The sequence below is a fragment of the Cardiocondyla obscurior genome, linkage group LG23 (assembly GCF_019399895.1).
Source record: "Cardiocondyla obscurior isolate alpha-2009 linkage group LG23, Cobs3.1, whole genome shotgun sequence".
NCBI lineage: Eukaryota > Metazoa > Arthropoda > Insecta > Hymenoptera > Formicidae > Cardiocondyla > Cardiocondyla obscurior.
In genome coordinates this window covers 2,339,665-2,362,961 of record NC_091886.1, presented here as the reverse complement: position 1 = coordinate 2,362,961, position 23,297 = coordinate 2,339,665, and the positions used below count along the sequence as shown (strand labels likewise).

At 41.4% G+C, this 23,297-nt stretch overlaps 2 protein-coding genes and 1 long non-coding RNA gene across 6 annotated transcripts in view; 1 reads left to right on the top strand and 2 right to left on the bottom strand.

Annotated features, from left to right (window-relative positions):
- Positions 1–75: 75 nt before the first annotated feature.
- LOC139111334 (COMM domain-containing protein 8) lies at positions 76–1,351 on the bottom strand. Of its 2 annotated transcripts, XM_070671564.1 has the most exons (5): positions 1,257–1,346; positions 1,063–1,149; positions 833–994; positions 554–706; positions 76–457 (listed from the first exon to the last, which is right to left on the bottom strand). In XM_070671564.1, the coding sequence occupies exons 2-5, from the start codon at positions 1,126–1,128 to the stop codon at positions 302–304; spliced, it is 537 nt and encodes a 178-aa protein (XP_070527665.1). In that variant the 5' UTR covers positions 1,129–1,149; positions 1,257–1,346; the 3' UTR covers positions 76–301. The 2 variants fall into 2 exon arrangements, with proteins under 2 accessions (XP_070527665.1, XP_070527664.1); XM_070671563.1 differs by having other exon boundaries at positions 1,063–1,351.
- A 931-nt stretch (positions 1,352–2,282) lies between these two features.
- Positions 2,283–23,297, bottom strand: part of LOC139111319 (sarcoplasmic reticulum histidine-rich calcium-binding protein) — a 73,012-nt gene continuing 51,997 nt past the window's right edge. The window contains exons 4-6 of the mRNA XM_070671525.1: positions 4,503–4,687; positions 4,186–4,314; positions 2,283–3,797 (exon numbers count right to left, since the gene is read on the bottom strand). Coding sequence (XP_070527626.1) covers positions 3,653–3,797; positions 4,186–4,314; positions 4,503–4,687 — 459 coding nt within the window. The 3' untranslated portion in view covers positions 2,283–3,652. The remainder of the gene's footprint in view (positions 3,798–4,185; positions 4,315–4,502; positions 4,688–23,297) is intronic.
- Positions 10,126–23,297, top strand: part of LOC139111323 (uncharacterized) — a 57,953-nt gene continuing 44,781 nt past the window's right edge. The window contains exons 1-3 of one of the 3 annotated variants that reach the window (XR_011547192.1): positions 10,126–10,317; positions 10,498–11,438; positions 11,740–12,321. This is a non-coding gene — a long non-coding RNA (uncharacterized lncRNA). Of the gene's footprint in view, positions 11,439–11,739; positions 12,322–23,297 lie in introns of all 3 variants that reach the window. The other 2 variants (XR_011547191.1, XR_011547190.1) reach the window with 2 other exon arrangements.

The window sequence follows — 23,297 nt, the reverse complement described above, 5'->3', positions numbered from 1 at the left end:
AAGAGAGAATTAGCGTCAGCTGTCAAAGAAAAAACTTTAAGGTTTGAGGAAAAAATAAAAGAAAAGAATACAAAGTTAAAATAATACAATATAATATATTAAAATCTATCTTTTTTTATTAATTTTATTAACTTATATATATACTAGCATATCGATATTAATATTTTCTTTTTTATGTTACAGTCACCGGTAGAACTGTACAACTCCGCTGAAGCTCATGCAGATTGGTATTAATAAATTGAATGTATTTTATATATAATTATATATATACAATATTCCTTCATAAAAATTATTAAATATATTACGTTATTCTTTCTAAACAGTTTATCATTGTGTCTAATTCGTCTTTATTCAATTCTAGATTGATGATACGTCGAGATTCTTTATCTTCTACTATGAGATCCAACTGGAGTAGAGATTCTCTTAATGAAGCCATTTTGCTCGAACCCATCACCAACTATAAAGAATTATAACGAAGTAATTAGAGTCTAGAGTAAAAATAGAAGTCAATGAATTAATGCAGAACTGACGAAACTGATCGCTAATGCGATACCTTCAGTCTCCAATCGTGATCAACTACTGTAGGCAATTTGCTTTTGTAATGTTCCCTCAATAAAGCATCAGTCAGCTGTTCCCTGCGCACTTTCAAGCAAGTAAGAATATTTTGTTGAACTTGCTCAGGTAATTCATGATATTCTTGTGGCATCTAAAAAACAATTTTTTAATTTATTTCGAAAATTTAAGAGAGTTTGAGATAAATAAGTTATATTACAGCAGTTATATTTTTGCATAACTAATATAACAAAACAATAATTTTTTTCAGAAAGTTTACCTTTTCCTCCACTAAGTAGAGAGACGCAGGATTTCGTAGTAGTGACGATATTAGCTTGTAAACTCCTTCATATTCTGTTTTGGTCCAATCCATGCTGTTGACAAATTTGCGGTAAGATGGTCCTGGGCGACCACAGATCTCATCAACGCATGCATGTAACAACTAAATACAAAGTAACATATAATTATGTGATTATTGCGCGAAAGAAAATACGTTATTGCATTACAGACCTCCTTCAAAACGTCGCTTTTCTCATCGTTGAAAAGGCTAATATACAACGATTGAGTATTCTCCATGATTTTCTTCGCTGTGGTTTTCTTTTATAGCGACAATATAATGCGGATATATTATAATTGAAATTCTGGAAGCTCGCTAAGCTTCATAATTACGTTCTACTTCACGTGAATTAATTGATTAAACTTACGAAAGATCTTGGAAATCAAGACATTTTCAAGTGTCGAGGATGCGTTTGCAATATAAAGGTTAGAAAAGTATCTGATAACTCGAGTTACCCACCGATTATCGACATATTCCGTTGAACTTCGCGGTCTTTACACTTCCATGTTTGCCACGTTAGGTGGCGCCATTATAACCGGCCAGCGTCTGGACCAGATTTGTATTTTACTTCACGATGTTCAATTGTCGGCAGTTTTATTTTCGCAGGTGTCAGTGTTCTCTTCCGTGTCTGATCTTCTCAAGAATTCCGGAGCACCGCGCGAGTTCGATGACAAAAATCTCAAAACCAAGGTATTGTACGTAGGTGATACGTGCCGCCGACATGATCGCAATTGTCGAGAACATTAATAATCGCGTATCTCTGCAGGTCGCTGTTGCAGTCGTTCCTTCGCCGGTTGCTTCACTTGCTGCTTCAATTTCTGCATCAGTTCTCGCTTTAGTTCCCGTTCCAGTTCTCATTTCCTTCTCTGTTTATGATCTACATGACGATTCACGCATGTCTGCCTGCGATCAGTGAGTACCCATCCTTTCCCTTTGTGCCTGTTCATGTAGTACTTATGATCGCCATTATGTGTAACAGAATTGTGCGAAATCATACGCAGGTCTCTTGCAACTCATACGGCAGGAACGAAGTTCTGGATATGCCAATCCGTGCCAGATCTCCAAAAGCAACGTAACAGGTATAAATAGAATTATCATCTCATTAATTACTCTCATTAAGAATCTCATTAAGTAATTAAGAAAAGTCTTCAGATTTGTGTGAATTCGTGAAACGTAACGTTCGTAATTTTTTGTAGTTTTTCTTTTGTGAAAAAATGGAAGTCAGCTTGCTTTATATCGAGAGCCAAGTTAAATATATTTGTAGTCAAAGTCTAACAAAAGATCGTAAATCTAATACGTTTTTCATCCAACTTTTTATTATGTTAAACAAAATTCTTTTTATATTTAAAGGAAACAGGAAATTGAGGAAGAGGGGAAAATGAGATAGAAGATATAGCGTACAGTTATATTTTTTATTCTCTAGATTACATTATAGTCACGTAATAAAGAAGCGGCGGTATTAACAATACAACGGCTACCTTTTTGCAGACAATCGCATAGTCCAAGCACGCATTTACGTTTCGACGCACACAATTGGTCTATCGTGGTTCTCTGTGATTTTGCTGTTTCTATTAATAACAGAAGATACAAAGTTACAAACGCGCGGCAACAGAGCGGGTGCAGTCCTCTTCTCCTCTCTCTATCGATTAAATATTAAATTAACGAAACGTGGGGGGAGTACATCAATGCTCGATTAAATACAATAGATATTCTGTAACTGTGTAACATACAAAGTGTGACTACACTAACGATCTGTTTCGATGCTGCGCGATCGTTCCTCGTGTTCGTGTACCGCGTGCTTTGGTATTCCTTCCGTCGCCGCTACTTCGAGCTAAGTTACCGCAGTAAGCACATAATTATTTTTCTTGTAGGTTGGAGGGAAAGGAAATCCACGAGAAAGAAAAGTACGAGGTAAAGGAGAGGTCGGCCAAATTCAATCGCCCACGCCATGATCCGACGAATCGAGAAGTTCTCTCGCGCAGAACGGAAACAGGATCTCAGACTAGGCTCACGTCCGAGGGATTCTCAGCGTAAACTGTGATACTCGAGGTACCGCTTATCGTATAAAATTATCGTTAACTTAAAACGTAATCGCACCTTTTCAGATCTACTTGCGTAATTTCGGTGGCTCGCCGTGCAGTTTCTCTCGCCGACGAGATCTTGATTGAAAGGCATTTACGCTGCTTTTCGAATAACTACCACTGGAAAACACTTAATCTCGCCACTGATGATTTTGTAGTGCAATCGTTAATTTATATATGTATGTCGATCTATTCTAAAGAAATCGGTTCGGTTACATAGAATGTTATCATTTTATCTTAACGACTCGAATCTTAAAATTGAACATCAACTTATTTATTCTCTCCCGCAGTGAAGAACCGCCGTGAACATCGAGCGCTATAGTTATGCTTTATCAGTGAAACATTGAAGTACTATGTTACCTCGCGGGACGATCACCGGTACCGAAAATCGACGACCATTATCACTTCGTATTCTCGCCGGCCGCGGCAAGAAAGAAAAAAAGAAGCGACGACGATACATACGCGTGCCTAGATAACAACGTACGTTTTCGCACATGATGTGACACGTGCATATAGCGAGTTTCTAACAAAGACGTTTAAAGAAAGAAAGATAAATGGCACCATCGGGTTCTCATGCGCTTCGTCGCGTGCTATCTCCCTCTTCATTGGCACTAAAATCGCATTTTATGCGATCGTCATTCTTCGTCTCCGTCGCTATTCGTTGCCGTTGACCGCGACCAGTCTAGCTTCTGAATCGATGATGCATGTTCGTGCGGTAATTCGTCAACGCGTCGAAAGTGTCTCTCTTTCGCGGACATTTGCCTTGCAGCTTCATGTAGTCGCCGAACTCACAGTTGGGCAACGCACACTCGTTGTTCTGAATACATCTGTGAGTCAAATAAGAAATATGACAAGAGATCACGACCGTTTAAATGTTTCTTCCTATATTTTTTTGAATAAATTGTGTTACCGATATCGATTTCTTTATATGTGTAAAATTAAATTCTAGGTTTTAAGTAAATATAGATTTTTATCGAGAAATTTTTGACGTAACGAGGTCACTAGACAAATATATTCATTACTGTATTGTAAATGTCTGACAAAGTTCAATTGGAAGCTAAATTAGACTTGAAAATTTTTGTTAATACTGTGGTGATTAATATGTAAGTGTTACGGTGTCTTACTGTGTCGTGTTTTTAAGCTTGTAGTATATGTGTACTGAAATGCCTCGACGGCAGTGTGCCACAAAATTGCAGAACGCGCGGGCATACTTACATTCTATCTGCGAGGGAGAAGTATACCTTCCCGCGTTTAGTCTTTATGCAATTTTCATTGGTCTCATAGCAATTACACTGACAGATGCCTTCCATAATTCTTGGTGTAAATTCCGACGGGCAACGACACCTGAAGTAATTTTTCATTAATTGTTTAATCACTAAAGTTAAATTTTAAGCAACAATTAAAGATATTGCCTGAATTATTTCTTAATGCTAAGTTATGTTAAAATACAACACAAACGAGAGAATTATATAATAACTTTTATTTTTTAAACATATATTATGAATTGTTAAAGTTCTTTTTTATAAACTTACGGCTTTTTTGCAGGTGGCTTTTTTATGTTTTGAGGTGGTAACGAGGACTGATGATGCCGATGGACTCCCTGGTCTGCAGCTGGCTTTTCATTCGTCGTGTACTCGGACCTCTCCCTACATTCGCATTCCGTGTGATTGTAGAACGATAGCTTCTCCACTACGCTGGCACCACCCACGATCGTGGTCTGCAATAAAATCAGGAATAAACATTACGAGAATGTTAGAATGCACACGGTACGCATAGTCAATGTCTGTAAACGATACATTATGCGCGAGAGAGTCGAAAAGTACGTCCGAGAAACTCGCCGGTAGATATTTTTCCGTACTGTACTTCCATTCCGTCATTTATTTATTCGCTAAATATTTACTTACGCCGCAGTGCGGAAAACGCTTACACAGTGGTTCAACGGCGTAGCCGTAAGTAAATATCGTCGTGTTAAATCCGCGCATGATACGCATAAGCAACTTTGTAAATTATGTTGTACGATACACAGAAAGCTAATCCAACTTCATCCTTTCGTTATAGCTATACACGGTATTGCGGAACTGTCGTTCTATCTCTTGCGTAATCTCTTTAAGCCTTTTACTGGTCTTTAGAAAAACAGAATTGTTATGTGACATAGCGTTTCCGTAAATTTTTTGTAGTATTTGAGCGTCCGACAGCCGAGTTGATAGATGCATTGTAAACGCACTAGTGAACCTTCAAACATGATGAACGAGCATTCTTATCACATAGCGGCAAAGCTAACGAGAGCAACGAGACCACAAGCTGCATAATTATGCTTAAAAAACTAGACTATCGACTCGTACACGCCCGACCCGGTTTTAATTGGGTTCAATTAACTCGACTCACTTTTGTGCCCTCCGCTATATAGCAAACTAGACGTTTTACCGACTGACACGCTGCCGACACAGAAACTGTCCGTATCGTGCTGCATTTAGCCCTTCTTTAATCGGCACTAATTGCCCTGCATCGTTGCTCGCACGTACCGATTTTCGCTCGCATCTGACGTGATTCGATCGGCCGTCGTTCCAATAATTGACGTGGAATTGACGTTTGATATAAATAACTATGCGATCCACTCTGCTTGAAATCGTATTTGGCTAATAGGTACATACGTCTTATCGTTTCCTACTATCACATCTGCGAGGAACTAGATAAGGTTAACGATCGATTTTCTTCTTTCTCATTAAAATGCGAAACGAATTTGATTGACCTGCCACGTTAGGAATAAGAATCCGTTTAATTGAAACCGGTTAATTGAAAGTTAGAAAATTCTGCAAAAGAAAAGTTCTCTACGTTACATGTCACATCGCGACGTGACACGTTGCGCTCGTAATTCATCACCATTTCCGTGACTAACATTTGGCAATGGATTAATGTACATTGTGCACAATAGAAAGCGTACGACGTGTACCACACAACGATAAAAGATAGATTGTTTTATTGTGCGTTTTAAAATCAAAGCACGCGTGTTTTTTTTTGCGACACGTTATCGAATTCCGAGACCAAAGAGTGTGTTAAAAATTCCACTCGATATCGTTTCGTAGTTCATATAGTAATTAAAAAAATAGGTATTCGAATTACTAGCTTTCCAAAACAATAATCTTTTTGTGAACCACGTGTTAAATTTAAAATTTTAATTTTGTTACGCGATACTTCTCTATCAGCTGTGCACGAACTTGGTTAACACAAAAATACCATTAAATGGGTTGCGATAGTAGTATTCGCCGAGACAATGAGCGAAGCGGAACGACACGCTGTGATTGTATGTCCGGTTGACGATGTTGGATAATCAATCACGGTTAAGATTTTACTCATTTGATTCCGCGGTGATCATGACGCGGTTGCGCGCCACTCAGTCAATGCCCTTTCGCCACGTGGGGTGATACAAGGGTACGATTGCGACAATCGTTTCTTGCGGTGTCATTAGAAGTCGGGATTGCGACAGTCGGCGGTATCTTTCAAGGCGGCAAAAAATGCCTGTGGCGATATAATTCTAATACGGCTTGAGTATCAATGATTGCTTATTGTTTTATCGCATTCTATCGCAAACGAAAATCATATTAACTTGAACTGTATTTTTCATCGACAATAGTCTAAGAATATTATGTAGCGCCGGAACGGAATACGAATCCGACAAATTGTGTCGACCAATCGTGCGAGAACTTTTTTGTCTGTCTTGATAAAGTGCGGATCCCGCTGACCCTCTGTAATACAATCTGCATCTCCGCTTTCCTTCGAGACGAGCTCCGTTACGTCGGTACACAAGGATTGAGATCCGCGATCGTCTCTGACGGATGACCTGGTCGAGGGATCGTGGTCATAAACTTCGTGTCTCAGCGCCGTACACGAGACGTCCTGCAGGGAATGCGCTCGCTGCTTTGGAATTATTTGATATTACTCTTGCTATTTTGTTCTATCAATAGTTATTTGAAATAATACAAGTTTATTTCACGTTTATTTTTTTAATAATTAACGTTGTTACAGAAAATTATTAACGCTCATATTTTTATTTGTTTTTTAAAGCGTTTATTGCGAGCTTTATGTTTCTTTTTGTGTGCGTTCAACATCAATACTCGGACAGAGCGCATTTCCTGAGGGGTGTAACTAGTCGGTAGAAAGGTAGTAGCTTGGTATGAGATTCCATCGGTCTCGTGTTTCAGAATTTTTTGTAGGAAGAAACTGTGTAGAATAGCGTAGGTACGTTTATGAGGTGTAGCGCTAGTGCGTTTATACGACTCCACGCCCATAGTATAAAGTCAGCTTAAGGAGTTGTCGCCGATGGCAATTGTGTGCGTTTCGCAGCGTGAATAGTATTCGATCATTCCCAGCTTGCGTTCGTTAAGCTTTTACAAGTGACACGGAGTAATTTGTGGCAACGAATCGCGACAAGATCGATGGAAATTACACGATATGCCGACAGCATGATATTTATTATTCGCCGGGAAATAAGACAGCTCGGAAGAACATTACTGCGAAACGTGTTTTACTTTGAGTTTCTTAATGCCGCGGTGTTTCGCACGGCAGTTATGACGATCGCGCCATATAATTGTAATATCCGGCGTAGGAAGCGGAACGTTTCGAGAGGTAGAGGATTTCCATAATGCCACAGAGGTGGGCAGAGAAGCTTCTCCGAAGGCTCACCGTGAGTTGTTTCGTGGATCACGGGGATTCTGGAATTTAATTTCCACGAGGATTATCCCTCTCGCGGGATCGGAGCAGCTGACCGGTCGCCTCATTAACATTCGCCGTATCTCGCTCCGGGCATTTGTTCGTGAATGAAACGCAAGAACCCGGCACGAAATCACGCGCACGTCGGTCTCGTGAGATCGGTGAACCGTGTTGAAAGCACGACATCCGACGAATATATCGTGATTTCGTGCTTCGTTTTTTTTTCGACGTGTGTGTCGAACGCAATGCGTTGAGATTGAGAACTTCATCGATTTATTTCGTTTCAGAAAATTAGTCTCTGTTATTTCCGTTATATAATTTAATTTTAATTAAATAATTAGTTCGTCAGATGTATATTGTTTTATATTCTTATATAGTATAATTTTAAGAATAATTAATGTGAAAAATTCTAAGTGTTTACATTGATATACTTTTTTTAATGGGATATATTTGTATTTTACAGGTTTGGATTCAATTCAACCGTAGTTCAACGTCGCTGCGCATTATTTGAATCCGTAATTAATTACTTATTAAATTAGAAGTAACAAATCTGACAATTCTACACATATGCATGAGGAGCACACGTATGTATGTTTCAAATTAATATAAAATTTAGAACAGAATGTAATTTTAAAGTTGAAAAATGTCATGCTATTGATAATTGAGTTGCAAACTCTTTATGTTTTAGCTTGCCAAATTTAATAATTTAGTTTATCAAAATTATTACAAAATTTTAATTTTAAATTTAATATTTTTTATAATTTGAAAATATGCACAATTAAAGTTACATTTTATTTTTGATAGAAATTAAAGTAGAAGATATTTGGTCTTTTATTCTGTCTATTCACTCAATTAAAATCTCGCTGGCACGCATAGGCGCGTTAGGATACGGGAAGACGCGTTCACAGGTATAATCTTCCGAGACCTTTTTAGACCTCTCTTTACTCGAGAGCGACCTTTTCGCGAATCGATGGTTTCATCAAATGTTAGGAGAACCCGGTGCGCGAAATTAGCGGTATAATCGCATCACGAGAGCTAAATAAACCGTGAACGTTATGCTTATGCTACTTCTTATGCCATTTTCCATAATATTTTGCAACGGACAATATTTTTCACGACTATTGCCTTCGAATATATTACTTCATACGTTGTAAATCTCGCTGGGAAGAGCATTAACTCGAGTCCCGTTAAGCACTGTTTGCTAGTTGAAGACTGTTGTCTCATTTCAATAAAAATGTTTATCGAGCGGACGACTGCAACAGCTGTATCTTGGCCGTAAAGAACTATTCGCGTTTCGGTTAAAAATTAACCGTATTAATGCAATTTTTCTCATCTGTATAATAATAGTTTTGTGATGCGGTTGGCTTCGAATAAAAATAGGAATCGATAAATATTGTAACACACAATGGATAAATATAAAAATTATTTATTTTATATATTATTAATTAAATGCTTTTGAATATGTCATAAAAATATAAAAATAATCGGGTAGAGACTTTTTTTATGCGAGTTTTATAAACGCTAGTACCGTCATGCGATATCGACACTTTATTCTCGCGCGAGTTTAGTTTATTTAAATAATACGCTAATTTGAATTGGTCAGTAGTGACGCGGTGGTGCGGGGGAAGGAAGTGTCGCGGCATCCATTTTTCCTCCATTCCTTCCCGGTTCTCGACCACTTAACACCGTCACGGAAGACGCTCCGTCTGCATCTGAAGAATTACACGGAATCGGCGGACAGAGACACGTAATTCGGTGTAAATTACATTCTCCTCAAACGCGGGATGCATCCGTGGCCAGGTCTTTGTCCGGCAAAGTAAGTAATACTCATTTATTCGAACATTAAATTCGCGTCTCTTAACCAGAAATTAACCGCAAATGTACAGTCGGAGCTTGCGGGAAATAGATTTCAATCGACGAGAACCGCGATATATCCCGGTGGGCATAACATCAGGGCTAAAAATGCTTCGTGTAACGCTTTAATTTTGTGTAGCGCACGAGAGGAGAGGTCGGCTGCGCGGGGGGGCGGAAATTTCGCGAGCGAGCGGCATCCATTTTTTGTTCCATTCCTTCCCGGTTCTCGGCCACCTACACAGTCGCAGAAAACGCTCCGCTGCATCCGGAGAATTACACGGAGTCGATGGACAAAGACACGTTACTCGGGGTGAATTACATTCTCCCAAACGCAGAGGCAACCGTGGCTACGTCTTTCTACAGTAAAGTAAGTAATATTCTCATTTATTCGAACATTAAATTCGCGTCTCTTGGCCAAAAATTAACCGCGAATGTACAGTCGAAGCTCGCGGAAAATAAATCTTGATCGACGAGAACCGCGATATATCTCGGCAGGCATATAATATCAGGGTTAAAATGCTTCGTACAACGCGTAATTTTTGTACAGCGCACGAGAGAGATGGTGGGGGCAGCGCGGGGCGAGGAAAAGGACGGTGTCGCGAGCGAGCGAAGTCTCTTCCCCCTCCATTCCTTCCTCGGCGCTCGACCAGCTAACACGCACATAGAAGACGCTCCGTTTGCATGAGAAGAACTAGGGGGAATCGGGGGACAGAGACACGCCATCCGGGGTGAATTACATTCTCCCAAACGCGGAAAGTATCCGTGGCTACGTCTTTGTCCGGCAAAGTAAGTAACATTCTCATTTATTCGAACATTAAATACGCGTCTCTTGGCCAAAAATTAATCGCGAATGTACAGTCGAAGCTCGCGGAAAGTAGATCTTGATTGACGAGAGCCGTGATATATCCCAGCAGGCATATAATAGCAGGGCTAAAATGTTTCGTACAACGCATCATTTTTGTGTAGCGCACGAGGAGTGGTCAGTCGCGCGGAGCGAGAGGAAGGACGAAGGTGTCGCGAGCGAACGGTGTTTATTCTCCTTCCATTCCTATCCGGCGTTCGACCAGCTAACACGCACAGAGAAGATGCTCCGTCTGCATGCGAAGAACTACGTGGAATTGGTGGACAGAGACACGTTACCCAGGGTGAATTACATCCTGGTGTTAATTCTTCAGACACAGAGAGTACTCATAACTACGTATCATTTCTGTACAATAAATTATATCCTCATTTATTCGAACATTAAGTTCGCATTTCTAAGCCGAAAATAAATTGTAAACCTGTACAAGGGAGCTCGTGGAAAGTGAGTCTTGATTAAAGAGCATCGTGGCTCCAGAACCGATATTCGGTAGGCATACATTTTTAATACAGTGAGGGGCTGGAAAATTCTTTTAGGTAACGTGTTATTGTCGTGTAGCGCGCAAGGACAGAGCTCGACCGAGCAGCGGGCGTACGAGATTCACGCGGTGTTTATGTACCTATGTACTATGTACGCGTTGAGTAATGTTTACTTTTAATGATTGTAAAATATTTGCTGGTCCGACTTGCTTTCCGCGATCGATAATCTATATGTGTCGAGTATTTGTAAAGCAATTATTTCGCAGTGAACGCTTATAATTACTTAGAACGATTTATATTTCATTTTCGACTTTTATCTATTCATTGTTCTAACTGGTACATCAGTTACTTGATTTCTTATTACGAAATAATTGGTTTTATCGACACAATCTTGTCGCAATGGGTATATCATATTCAGAAAATATTCACCAAGTAAAACACTTTTGTTTCAAATAAAAATCCTGAGAGGGACCTTCATACATTTGCCAAAAAAGGATCAACATACTGGACATTCTGAGAGGAGGAGGAGGCTCAGGAAGGGCATCGTGAACCGTCGGAGCAACCCAAGGGTGAGTATCATTTCTTTCCTAATTGTAACAAGGTTTTCCTTTTTTTTGGATTATTTTATTATATCTTAATGATATCTTAATAATCTTAATAATAATAATTAGTAAAATAATTGAAAGAAAAATAAATTTTAAATGTTAGAAAAATTATTTTTATAAAAATCTTGTCTGGAAAGTAAATCATTGTAATATTAAACGTTTAATTGCAAAAAATTAATTAATAACGCATTAAAATTAATTTTTTTATATAGTGAATATTATTTTGGGCAATCTTTTAATTTAAATTTTATATTTTCTGTTGCAGATTTTAAATACCGTTGTCGCCGATTAATCGAATACACGAACCACGGTCGGGGTTCGTCGCGAATATCGCAGAAGTAGTCGGGCGTCCGAAACTTATAGAAATCTTTTAATCGGGAACGCAGTCATTGTCGCGCGATAGTTTTAATCTACAATACCGCGCGCGTATTCGGAAGTGTCGCGTGTGAATTATGTGACTAGTGAAAAGGAGATCTGAGTGCTGAGAGGAGGAGGAGGTCAAGGAATGACATCAGGCTTCAGCGGAGCATCTTTAAGGTGAAAATCATTTCTTATTGCATAACAGTTTTTCTCATTTATTGCAATCGTTTTGTCGTTTCGATAACAATTACAAAAATTAATTAAAAATAAAAATCCTAAGCTTTGCAAAATTTTTAATTTCTTAAAATTCTTAATTGTTTGAAAAAGAATTATTTGCTTGATTAAATATCTAATTGAAAAACAAATTAAAGATGCGTAAAAAAATTTTTTTTAACAATAGATATTATTTCGAACGTCTCTACAATTAAAAATTTATATTTATGTTACAGTATCATCGTACATGAACTCCGCTGCTGCGCATCGACCGGTGAGTCGCATGTTTTTTAAATAATTTATTTTAATTGTCAGCATCAAGAAATTTGTATTCTTATATTGTATTTTTGGGAGGGAATATTCTTTTTGAAAAGTCTAACTAGCGTGTGCGCGTTCTAATGTATAAATAATTGCCCGGAAGCGCGTACTCTCCGTTCGTTTCTTTCGACATTCGCGTCCTATGTGCGTTCTCAACAATTCGTTCTCTCGTCGCATCAGCTGTAGGTAGTTCTCGTTCTATCATTCGTTTCTCTTTGCGACGCAGCTTCGTTTCTCGTCGCGTATGTTCGATATCGACGCCACCCGCACACGAATCGTTCGCGCTTTCGTCATCTTCGTGCCGTGCTGCGACCTCGTTCGACACGCGTAATACCGATTTATTCACTAAGAGTACCCTCGATCGAATGCTGTTTCTTCTCCGGTATCGTGCTCTCTTTAACCTTTCCGTTTCTCCACCTTCGAATCCTCGTAAATCCTATTTGCGGACGCCGCAAGAACTGGTTCCGCTGCCGAACACTGATCGGTTTTTAAACCTGCCTCTGTGGCATTATCGATTTTCGGAGACAAGCCGGTTGCTCGAACGGAATCGTGGTACGTAATCGCAACACTTTAGTAATTCTCCACAGCTGTGTGTAACATACTATCATTCCCGCCCGGTCTTTTCGTTCAGATTTTTTTTTTCTGCCTGAAGATACGCGACAGTGGGCACTTAAGTCATTCCACAAAATGCCTCGCGGACTAAACGTCGTATCATTTCGCTTAATATCATCCTCTAACAGTACATAGTGCACTACAAAACACAAAATTGATAATAGAATGCTATCATTACACGGATTTTTACGAGTATTCGCATTAGCAGCCGGATGCCAGTGGTAATTTATTTTTTTTAATTTTTTTTTTTTGCTTCCTCCCGTCGAGCCTCCTCGCGATTTTGTAATTCTTCAACCAGTTCCTCACGCGACGTCAATCGAAACTGCAAACCATCGACGATCGTGGTTGAGAAATCGAGCGACTCGTCCGCGGAATCTTTCAACCCCTCTCGCGGGAGTAAAACGCGGATCGCCGTTAATTTCCACGGTTTTTACCGGACCGCCGGCTGGCGTTACACGTGCGCGGTTGTATATCGCATCGCATCACGTTGCATCATGTGCGCCTGGCCGTACATTCCGAACCGGGCACGAGAGCAAAAAGAATGAAATGCTCCCGCGCTTAGCTTCCTCTCGCAGTGCGTTCCGCGCATCCTGATCAACGGCGGAGAAACTTTACGACATTCCACGGTCGCTCGTGCCGCGAAGATGAATTCAGTCGGCTGCATAATAACGCGTTGCGGTTAATCAGGCGAACGGTCAACTCGATCTTGCGTCACTGGTCGCGTCTAATTACTTTAATTACGTTTAATTACGTTTAATTACTTTACTCTATAAAAAGTCGCAGCCTAGATTTTTAATTCATGCCCCGGGAATAATTAACTTCTCTATTATATTAATTCGTCTCGTTGTCTTTAGAATCTTGCTCGTTCGGCTTTGAAAACCAGCCTCGTATTTAAATAATAATTGCAAGTTCTCGTATCTGTATTAACGGCTAGCTCCGCGAGGTTCTACGCTTCCTTATTCCCGACGAAGATCTTCCTCGATTCCCTCGATCCGATATTCCGCCAACGTAATGCTCCGTCAGTATCATCTTTCACGCGGTATTGAAGTAGGCGTACGTACGCGCGGAGGCCGCGCATTAACTTTCGGCGGATTAGTAACTACGTGCAGATTTTAAAGTAGCCGAATCGGGTGCCACCGCGTACCGCCGATAAATCTACCGTAATACCGACCGACGGCGGATAAAGCCGGCTTAATATTACGGATCCACCTCCGAGATTACGGTGAAAAGTTTACGAGCGTTTACCCATACCCGGGGGTTACAGGTGCTGGCTCGCAGGTGAAGCTCGGGCCTTGCATGCGCGGCGTCGAGCCCGATCGATTTCAACGAGATTGATTACGCTTTCCGCAAATTCGCGCGGAGCGATAAATACGCTCGGTATATACGAACGCCCACGATCACGGAGACTCTCGGGGCTTTTAGTTTCTCACGAAGTGTTTCACGTTTCGACTTAACCGATAGCACGCCGTCGGCACCGGCGCGATTCGCTCGGAAAACGATTTCGAGCACTTCGGACTTTTAATCCGAACGAAAAACGAGGACAGTGATCGGATAATGTTCTTGAGAGCTCGCTCACTGCGACAAATTCGTACTCGTTCAGAAAATCCGACGTAATTAATGCAGCTCCGCTTCACGAAGGCGTGGGGCGTTTTTTTTTTTTTTAAGAAATTCATCGCGAGTCTGAACGTCTTCATTGGCTTACGCTTTGACGTGGGTCGTACGTAATTCCGGTAATTTCGGCGATTCCGCGATAAAGCCGTCGTAAATCAACCGGCCCGCGTCTGGGTCAGCGTAGTTCGCGTTCGACCAGATTCTGAACCAGATTCGCAGTGGCCGCCGGCGAAATTGCGGAGATGTGGTGGTAGCTAAATGGCCTCTGTCAATGAGAGCGCGTCGTTAAGTACAGGTTTCTATCAAGTTCCGCGAGACCTATTCATTTGATAAATGTCGTACCGCGGGTGTCGGGTAGGTGCTATTGACCTTCTCGATTTTGCATTCCAAAGACTCCCGGCTGGCATATAATATCGGGGCTAAAAATGTTTCGTGCGACACGTTATTTTCGCGTACCCTTGAAAGAAGAGGGTATTTGTAACTCGCGAACCGTTCTTCCGGAAATTTCTTTAAACTATTCGAAACGCTTTGTCACTCGTTTCCTTCATTTATCAACGCGAGAGATAGATCATCACTGCCGTTTAAAATTTAAAATTGCAATCACGAAATCCGTAGAGCGAAAAAATAGCCACGTTTTCTAGTATAAGCTGAAATCAGGACGCGTAAGACAGGCTTATCCTCGCCGAGAAAGCGAGCGAGCGCGGAGGCGAGCGTAGGGCAGTTCAACATAAATCTTCGGGGTCGTACCGATTAATTACTGCAGGAAGCAGGGCCCTGTAATTAGATCCCTCTTGATACGGTGCACGGTCATCTCGCACGGACAGTCTTCGACCTGACTCGTCTCCGCTAAGGAGAAGACGTTACGTCGAAAAAAAAAAGAAAAAAAGATCTACGTAAGCGTAAAACAACCAGGTTGTTTCCGTTATAGCGGATTATCGATCGCTATATATCCAATCAATTAGCGTTGCTTTAAACCTTCCACTAAGAACATTTCAGGGTCATTTTTATCCGCGTAATTCTTGTTTACGACCTTCGTTCACTTCGTCACGATCTTTCGCTTTCGTACGACTCCATGATAATTAAGCCTCCTTTTTTTCGCAATTATTTTCGTCGATGCTTAGCGGCGGCGCAGCGATAATTTTTGGACATGCGAATTATGCTCGAACTTTGAAAAAAACCTTTCACTTCGTAATCGATTCTTTCTGAACTCCAATTACGACGTTGCTGCGCGATTTATGAGAGAAAACATAATTTAATAAGGGCTCGAATTAAAGCCATGAGTCGAAGTGATCTCGTTTTACTTTAAATTCACAAAAGAAGCGTATATTAAAATAGTAAAGGCGATTTGAAAAATATAGTAAATTTTTGTATTAAAACTACATTAATTCTTTAACTATGTTTTCTTATATCAAGACTCCATATTTTCTCTAACTTCACAACACGTACTCGAATTATAACGCAGTGTTAACGTCAGCAATAGCATCTTGATTTATGTTACATTCGATCGCTTAATGAATCGACGATGAAATTAATAAATTGCGCAATTAATAATCGATTATCAGCCCGGAATGGAGATTGATTGCACGCGCGTAAACGCGTCCGTTGTTCGACGACTCTAAAATAATGCTCGCGCTTGATGGAATCATTTGCAATTAGACGGGCGTGTAAATGAAACGCGTCGAAGAGGGAGATCCAATTATCTCTCGCGTTCGTGCGAAAGTATATTCCTGCTAGGCGTCCGAACGCATAAATACGCACAGAGGTCTATCCTACCACGTGGATAATTCGCGCGTCGCGTAAAAATCCTTTCTGCATTTTTTTCATCGAGAACGAAAAGTGCCGCGAGAAATAATGTTTCGATTATAAACGCGGTGGCTCGGCGTAACGACGATTTGCTGAATCGGAAGCGAACCATCAGCCTAACGTCACGTCGCATTCTGCAGTCTTCGTGCGCTCGTCTTCCCAGACAATCCCGCGAGGTTTTGAAAGCCGACGTGCCCCGAGGGTGACGTTAAAGATCTTCGCGCTACGAGACGTCAAGCGCGAGAAGCGTCGACAAAAAAAAAAAGTGAGATAACGGTGCAACTATTTTGCAATCGTGCCAGTTTCCATATAACCTTCCGCTGTCTCTCAGCCCTTGAGCCTCGAGATGGCTGAAGGCGGTGGCCGATTACGCGCGAGAACCCGGTCCGAGGTATCGTTCGCGTCGTGACGGTTTCATTAAACGTAACCACAAGCTTGAACCTTTAATAGTCGACGCTTTGTTAATTTTCAGAATTAAAAATGGGGAAAGGGAAAAAAATAAGCGACGTTGCGCGACTCCTTAATTACGAGTAAATGTTAATTGACGTTTATAAGAGAAGTTGTAGGGAAGGTTGTAGGGACGAACGCTTTAGAACATCACGCGTGAACAGTACTTGAGGATTCGCTTGAGCGCGAAACAACTTTCGATTTTATCGGACGTTTAATCTCCGCTCGTTGTCTTTTTTTTTCACGCCGACCGCGGTAAGCGCGGAAATTGAAGGCGGACGAAAACGCCGGACGCGATGCGATGACTGAAGAATGGGGCGATATGCAGCACGCGCGCCTGAAATGTAACTAGCCGAGAGAAACCCTAGGATGTCCGATCGTTATCGCGTTTATTACGGAATGTTTTGATTATCGTGGACGAGCCACGCCGCTGCACGCTCCGTTCTTTCTGTGTCTCACGTGAGAAGGGTTAACGAGAGTGCCATCGTGGCAGGCGGCGAGGTAACGGCACGCGAGATATCGGTGAAATTCTCACCACGTCCTTACGCAAATAAGGACTCCTCTTTTTGGATTATATCTGCATGTTTTAAGAGCGAAGCGAACGAGGCAAATAGCAAACGATCGGTTCATCATTCGATATTTCTTTTAGTAATTCAACGATATTGTAATATATTAAAATAATCCATCCGCGCGCGCATCGCGAGGTTACTCGCGCGAGGAAATTTGGATAATTTATGCCGTGCCAGAAATGACGCTATCGACGATTTCGCGGCGAGCCAATTGATATACATGTCTCACGTTCGCGCGAAGGCGTGAGACATGAAAATCGTTAACCTTCGGATCAAGAGATCGGATTACGAATCGCATTTTACGAGGATCGTGCCTTCGTGACGTTGCAAACGCACGGTTAAATTCGCACGATGCATTTATCGTGCTTTTAATGTGCCGCGCGGTCGTGACACTTTGATCTCTCTCCTTCCTTCTCTCCTCCTAAGGCCGGTGCAGCTTCTCATCTCGCGACAGGACCGCGAAGATTAACGAGTACGGTGACACCGAGCGAGGCGATCGCTCCGCGATCAAACCGGTCGGTATTCGGCCGATGCACGCGTGATAGATCACTATGTTTAACAATGTGGATAAATCGTAATGCGCGCCGACGGTTGCGCAATGATTCGATGACACAAACTGATAACGCGATGTATTCATCCACGAGCGGACGTGCACTTTTTATCTGCAGGTGACGGGTATGTGTGTTAACAGCGCTTTTGTTCAATCAATCGCGACGATCGCTAACAATATACTCGCGAAAACATCGATTACACGCCTGTCTTATTTACGACATCGTCACAATTGCATAATCGACTGTAATCAATCTCTGATAATTCAATAGAAATTATTTACAGGCCGATAATAGATATTGAAAGTAGCGTAATGTATTTTCATTTAAACGTTTTGATTGAGCGTCGTCAGGTCTCATTTTGTCTTACGTTTATTTCTTTATTAATATAAATTGAAACAAAGATCGTCGATGGAGAGAAACGCTCGCCGATAATTACGTACGAATAAATCGGGTATTTTTTTTTTGTAAAAAGAACATATTATTATTTTACCGGTTGAAACCGTGGCGGTAAATTTTTTTGGCGCAAAAAACCGACGAGAGCAAATATAATTCAGTACGGAGTTTCTAGCTTTGAACTCCGAAAAGGAAGCCGGAGATGAAAGAAGTGCTGATAAACGAGTCTCAACGTAAGACGATACGCTCAAAGCATATATCAGAGATCGAGGATAGTTGACGGACACTGGATACTCCGTATCTCCCGTCTCCCATCTCATCCCATGAAACAGCAGTTCCACACTAGCGAAAACCAATTTGCATTCTAAATATATCTAAGTTTCGCTGCGTTTAATAAAAATCATGCTAATGAAGTACATCCGCGGATAAACACATACATATACAGCCACGTGGAAATTTTATTCGAGTCCAGCTTTTACGTCTCGTTCTTTCGAAAAAAACCAGCGCAAGCGTATCTTTTTAGATTTATTAGCTACGTAAAATAGTAACAGCTTGTTGCAACCGCTTCCGCTAACGATTTGTATTTTCTTTCGCGAGCCTACGCGCGATAGTGGCACTTTAACGGATTAATGTTCCCGAGTCGTCTTTAAGAAGTGAACGTCTTGATCCTTCGTCTGAGAAACGGACCTCCCTGCTCCGTGAATATTGTATGTTAATTACTCACAAGCGTGAGCAGCACAAAGCCACATTGTAATCCCGCGTGCTCGCGCCCGCCTTTTTCTCAGCGCCGGCCGTGTGGGTGCGATGACGAAGCGACCAGTCTTTTAATTACCGTCGGACGCCGGGAATTAATTAGTATCGCCGGGGGAGGGAAGGCAGCCGCGCTCGTTTGCTTAACCCAACAAGTCGATTAATCGAGAATTCGTCACGCCTTTTCGGCAAGAAATTTATTTTTTTTTTTTTTTTACCGTCAAACGTTGAAACGAGACCGTTCCGTGATCCGTTGGTATATTAATCACGTCCGTAACGAATATTAAGCGTATAGTGTTAGCAAATAATTCTCCAGAAACTGTTCTCGTGAAATGCTGATTTAAAAAACCACTGAAGTATACTTATGCAAACATAAAAAGTATTCGTGTACGTTAGTACATCCGGTTGATATCGCTTACAACGTAACATATCAAGATACTGAAGCAAGAAGTCCGTTAACATTGTTTAGTCTATATTTTTTAACGTGCAACAATTATATGCGATACCCGACACCTGATAACTTTGTAACCTTGGTCGAGCGACAATGGCCTCATTGTCTTGTAACGGGCCGCATAAAGATGCGCTCCTGCATCGTCTTCGTGGGTCAACCAACCCTTTGCAAAATCTCACGTCGCTGTCGCGTTCGCGACGGGAGTATTATAGTCATGATTTATTTTACGGTTAATATTTAATAATCCCGTTTTATGAAAAGTAGGCCGATGACATTTATTTTCGCTAGATTACTTTTTTTTTCTTTGAGAAATTATTAACCGGTGCTATCCTTTTATTGAACGTTCTGTGAGGTGCAGAACTATGTTACGAACCAGTGTACGTATAGTTTGATTTAAGTCGAATCGAAATCACTCGCGTACGAAGGCTGGAGTCAGCAAATAAAAGAAAAAGAAATAAAAAAAAAAATACTTGTCGAGAATTAGCGAGTATCGTGGTTTTTTAAGCTAATCTAATGTCGCGCAAAACCTCGTCGCTTTCCCCTTTTCCATCATTTCTGCCTATTTTCCGCGTCGTTAAAAAAATCTTAAATCTCTATATTAAAAAAAAAAAAAAATAAAAAAGAAAAAACAAATTTTATTGTAGGAAAAGAGGGAACAGTAAAATTGCAAATACACCGCTCCGCTTAATAGTTTGATAACTAAACGAATTTAAAAGTCTCGTGCAATAGAGCATGAAACGGACCGCTCGCTAATTGCTCGATAACGAGTCCAGTTAATTTACTTCGGGAACCTATTCACGCTATTCTCTGAATCGCTTCGCAAATTCCAGCGATATCGAGGAATTGCTTTTAACGAATCGAGAATATATGTCAGCCGTTTAAAATAAATTCTAAATAACCGACGCGAGTAAATAATATATCTAATGTTGGATTTGGTAGGGAGGGAAAACGTGCGCGAAATTGTATTCGGAAATTATCGAGCGTGTAATATATTTAGCTAGTTGTGTAACGACACGGTGTCTTATTTAACAATGTTACATTAATTTTCCAAATCGGCATTAACCGAGCGACCCGCGCTGTCGCAATCCCGAGATCTCTCGCGTGAAATAAATGCCACTTTCATTATGAGGTTGTTATGTCGATTGGCAGTTATTATTAGGTATACATCTTCGGGATTTCTTCAATCATCTTTTCTTCGCCTCTCGCGCCTATTCATGCAATTTTACTTGTGCACTTAACTCGCGGTCGTCATGCTCACCTGTCTCGTTTATTAAACCACTTGGTTTCATGTGCATGCACAATGGCGCGTAATTTATCATCGCCAATTTATTTCTGCATTTTTATCGCGTTGTAAAAAAAATGAAATTAATAATTCCGTAGCAGAAACATAAAGGCAAGGGCAGTGTAGAATTATTTTGAGCTTGGCAACACGTCGGCTCTTCTCGTACTTGACGAAAGCATAGAGGAACTCTTGAATACCGATAATGCGAAATTTAATTAGATCTATTACTTTCTAAGCGCGAGGGAGATCTCGATACACTCGCTTGAAAGACGAATGATAAATTACTACGCGTTCGATTTTACTTTCTAAACATGATGTCGCTAAGTGTGCGCGCGGGATAAGTTTCACGTCGTCATTTCTCACGTGCCCTCGCGAGACAAACTATCCTGATCGTTATGAAATGCCGCGACCGACGTTACCTATCGGCCAATCGTGTTCCTGGTCGCCAATGTACGTACGGCTGACCTCGTTTCAGGCCTCCGTTTTTCCGCGCGACAATGGATCGCGCGAAAAAAAATATAAAAAGATAAAAAAAAATACTGCCCTTCGTATAGCTCGCGAGTGAACGGCGAGGAGGAGGCTCGCCGGAGGTCGAATGGGCACGGCGCGAAGGGAGATTATGGCAGAAGGGACCAAAGGGGCGTCGGTATTTCTTCACGGCGTTATTATTGCCCACGTGCGCTAACTGTACGCGCAATTGAATCTCTCTTTCGGGTCGCCGATATCGGTGACGGTAATGCTGAGCTCGCCCACAATCCGGATTGTCTCCCCTTCCCCCGAGCGCGGAACGATACATCAAGCTTGTTCGTATTCGGCAGATAAATTGCTAAAGTTGAGTTATTGATGATGTTCAATTTAAGATACGTGCAATTTATTTAAAAGTGCCTCCCAACTTGTTTTCGGTCCAGGATGACATTCGAGTCGTAAAACATATATTTCTGATCTCTCTTACGCTTTGAAAAATTTAAAAGTTTATTACGGAATAGTCCACGTATTTTATTAATTCGATGGAAATTTTTTTCTTCTTTTTTTTTTTTTTTTTTTTTTTGGTCAATTATTTACATAATCAATATAAAGCATGAATATCGGTATTCCATCTTATCGTGATAAGGACGAAGAGAACGTGAGCTATAATTTAAACCGGAATGTCCGGAAAGCGCAACGGAGCATCGCGATGATTCCGTAATTCCGTTATCCTCAAACTGTATTCGTGACTCGTTCTTTCCCATTGGCAAAAGTTAATCGTGCACCGTGGCGACTGCAAGAAAAAAGAGAGGGAGAGAAAAAAAAAAGTGCGAATTCTGGGAAATCCGGATGCGCTTTAGAAGAGACTCGCACACTTCTCGTCTCGTCGTACTGAAGCCGCGTGTCATACCTGTTTACATAGAAATTATGTACATCCTTGATGGTAATCGATACGACACTCGGTAAAATTATACAATACACACGTCAATCTTACTATTTCAAAAGGTGATAAACTACGGGGGCACAGCCGCAAACTATAATCCTTTTTTTTCTCTCTCTCTTTCTCTCTCTCTCTCTTTCAAAAACGCTCGCGCGGTATGCGTGATTATTCTTGACATTTACGAAGTTAAACAAGACGGTTTTCTCCCTTTCCGAGCCGCGTGGTTCGAGAAACTTTGTTCGAACGCGGTAAAATGCCGCGCGTATGTGCGTACGCGTCTCGAGAGGATGCCGCGAGTGTAGGATAAAAGCGTGGGCGTTTCAGCCATTATGTATCTGACATCACGACAAGCTCTCGGCGCGAGTTCCGAGGAGTCGGTAGTGGAAAGAAAGAAAAAGAGCGCCGCGATAAAATCGGCGCGGACGCCGGGTCGGCCGGGACCAGCCGGATAAGAGGGCCGTTGCTTGCAAAATTTAGAACAACGTTGCTGTCGGCAGCTTCCCTTCGCCGTCCGACCTCCGGCGTTTAACGTTGCTCGCTACGTTACATCGCCGGGACCCAGTATTCTCTCCCTGTCGAATCTAATCGCCGTGACGTAACTGAAAAATGACTCCCCGTAACGTCGGCGCCGTCGGTGTTCGTGTAACGATAAGTAAATACTCCGCTTGACCCTCGAAATTGCGAAATTCGACTCTTTCCGTCGTAAACCATTTGCATAATGACTGGGTGCCGCGTGCGTATACCGTTATGTTTACATTATTGGCTGCGTGATTCACCGCTGATTGCTTTACGCGCTACGTAACAATGGTGACTTTTGCTTAAAAAGGGGATGAAGTACCATTAATTGGCTGTAACGAATCGTCATCGTTATCTGGCAAGGTGCGGACCGTATTTTTGTCCTTCCTACGTGCTCGTGTTAACGACCCTGCGAATGATCTATCGAGGCGATCGGTTCCGTTCGATGATTCAATTGATCGTCGCTCGATCAGAATAGGTTCGAGGTTAATTGAGCAAACTTTTTTTTTCCTTTCGTCAGTCAGGTACGAAGGCCGTGACGC

What these genes read in the sequence shown, in the direction of transcription:
- LOC139111334 (XM_070671563.1), bottom strand. Translation starts at nt 1,128, where the DNA reads ATGGAGAATACTCAATCGTTGTATATTAGCCTTTTCAACGATGAGAAA. An exon ending in AAAGCGACGTTTTGAAGGAG is followed by an intron (nt 995 to 1,062) that starts GTCTGTAATGCA and finishes CTTTGTATTTAG; the next exon opens with TTGTTACATGCATGCGTTGA. An exon ending in TCTACTTAGTGGAGGAAAAG is followed by an intron (nt 707 to 832) that starts GTAAACTTTCTG and finishes ATTGTTTTTTAG; the next exon opens with ATGCCACAAGAATATCATGA.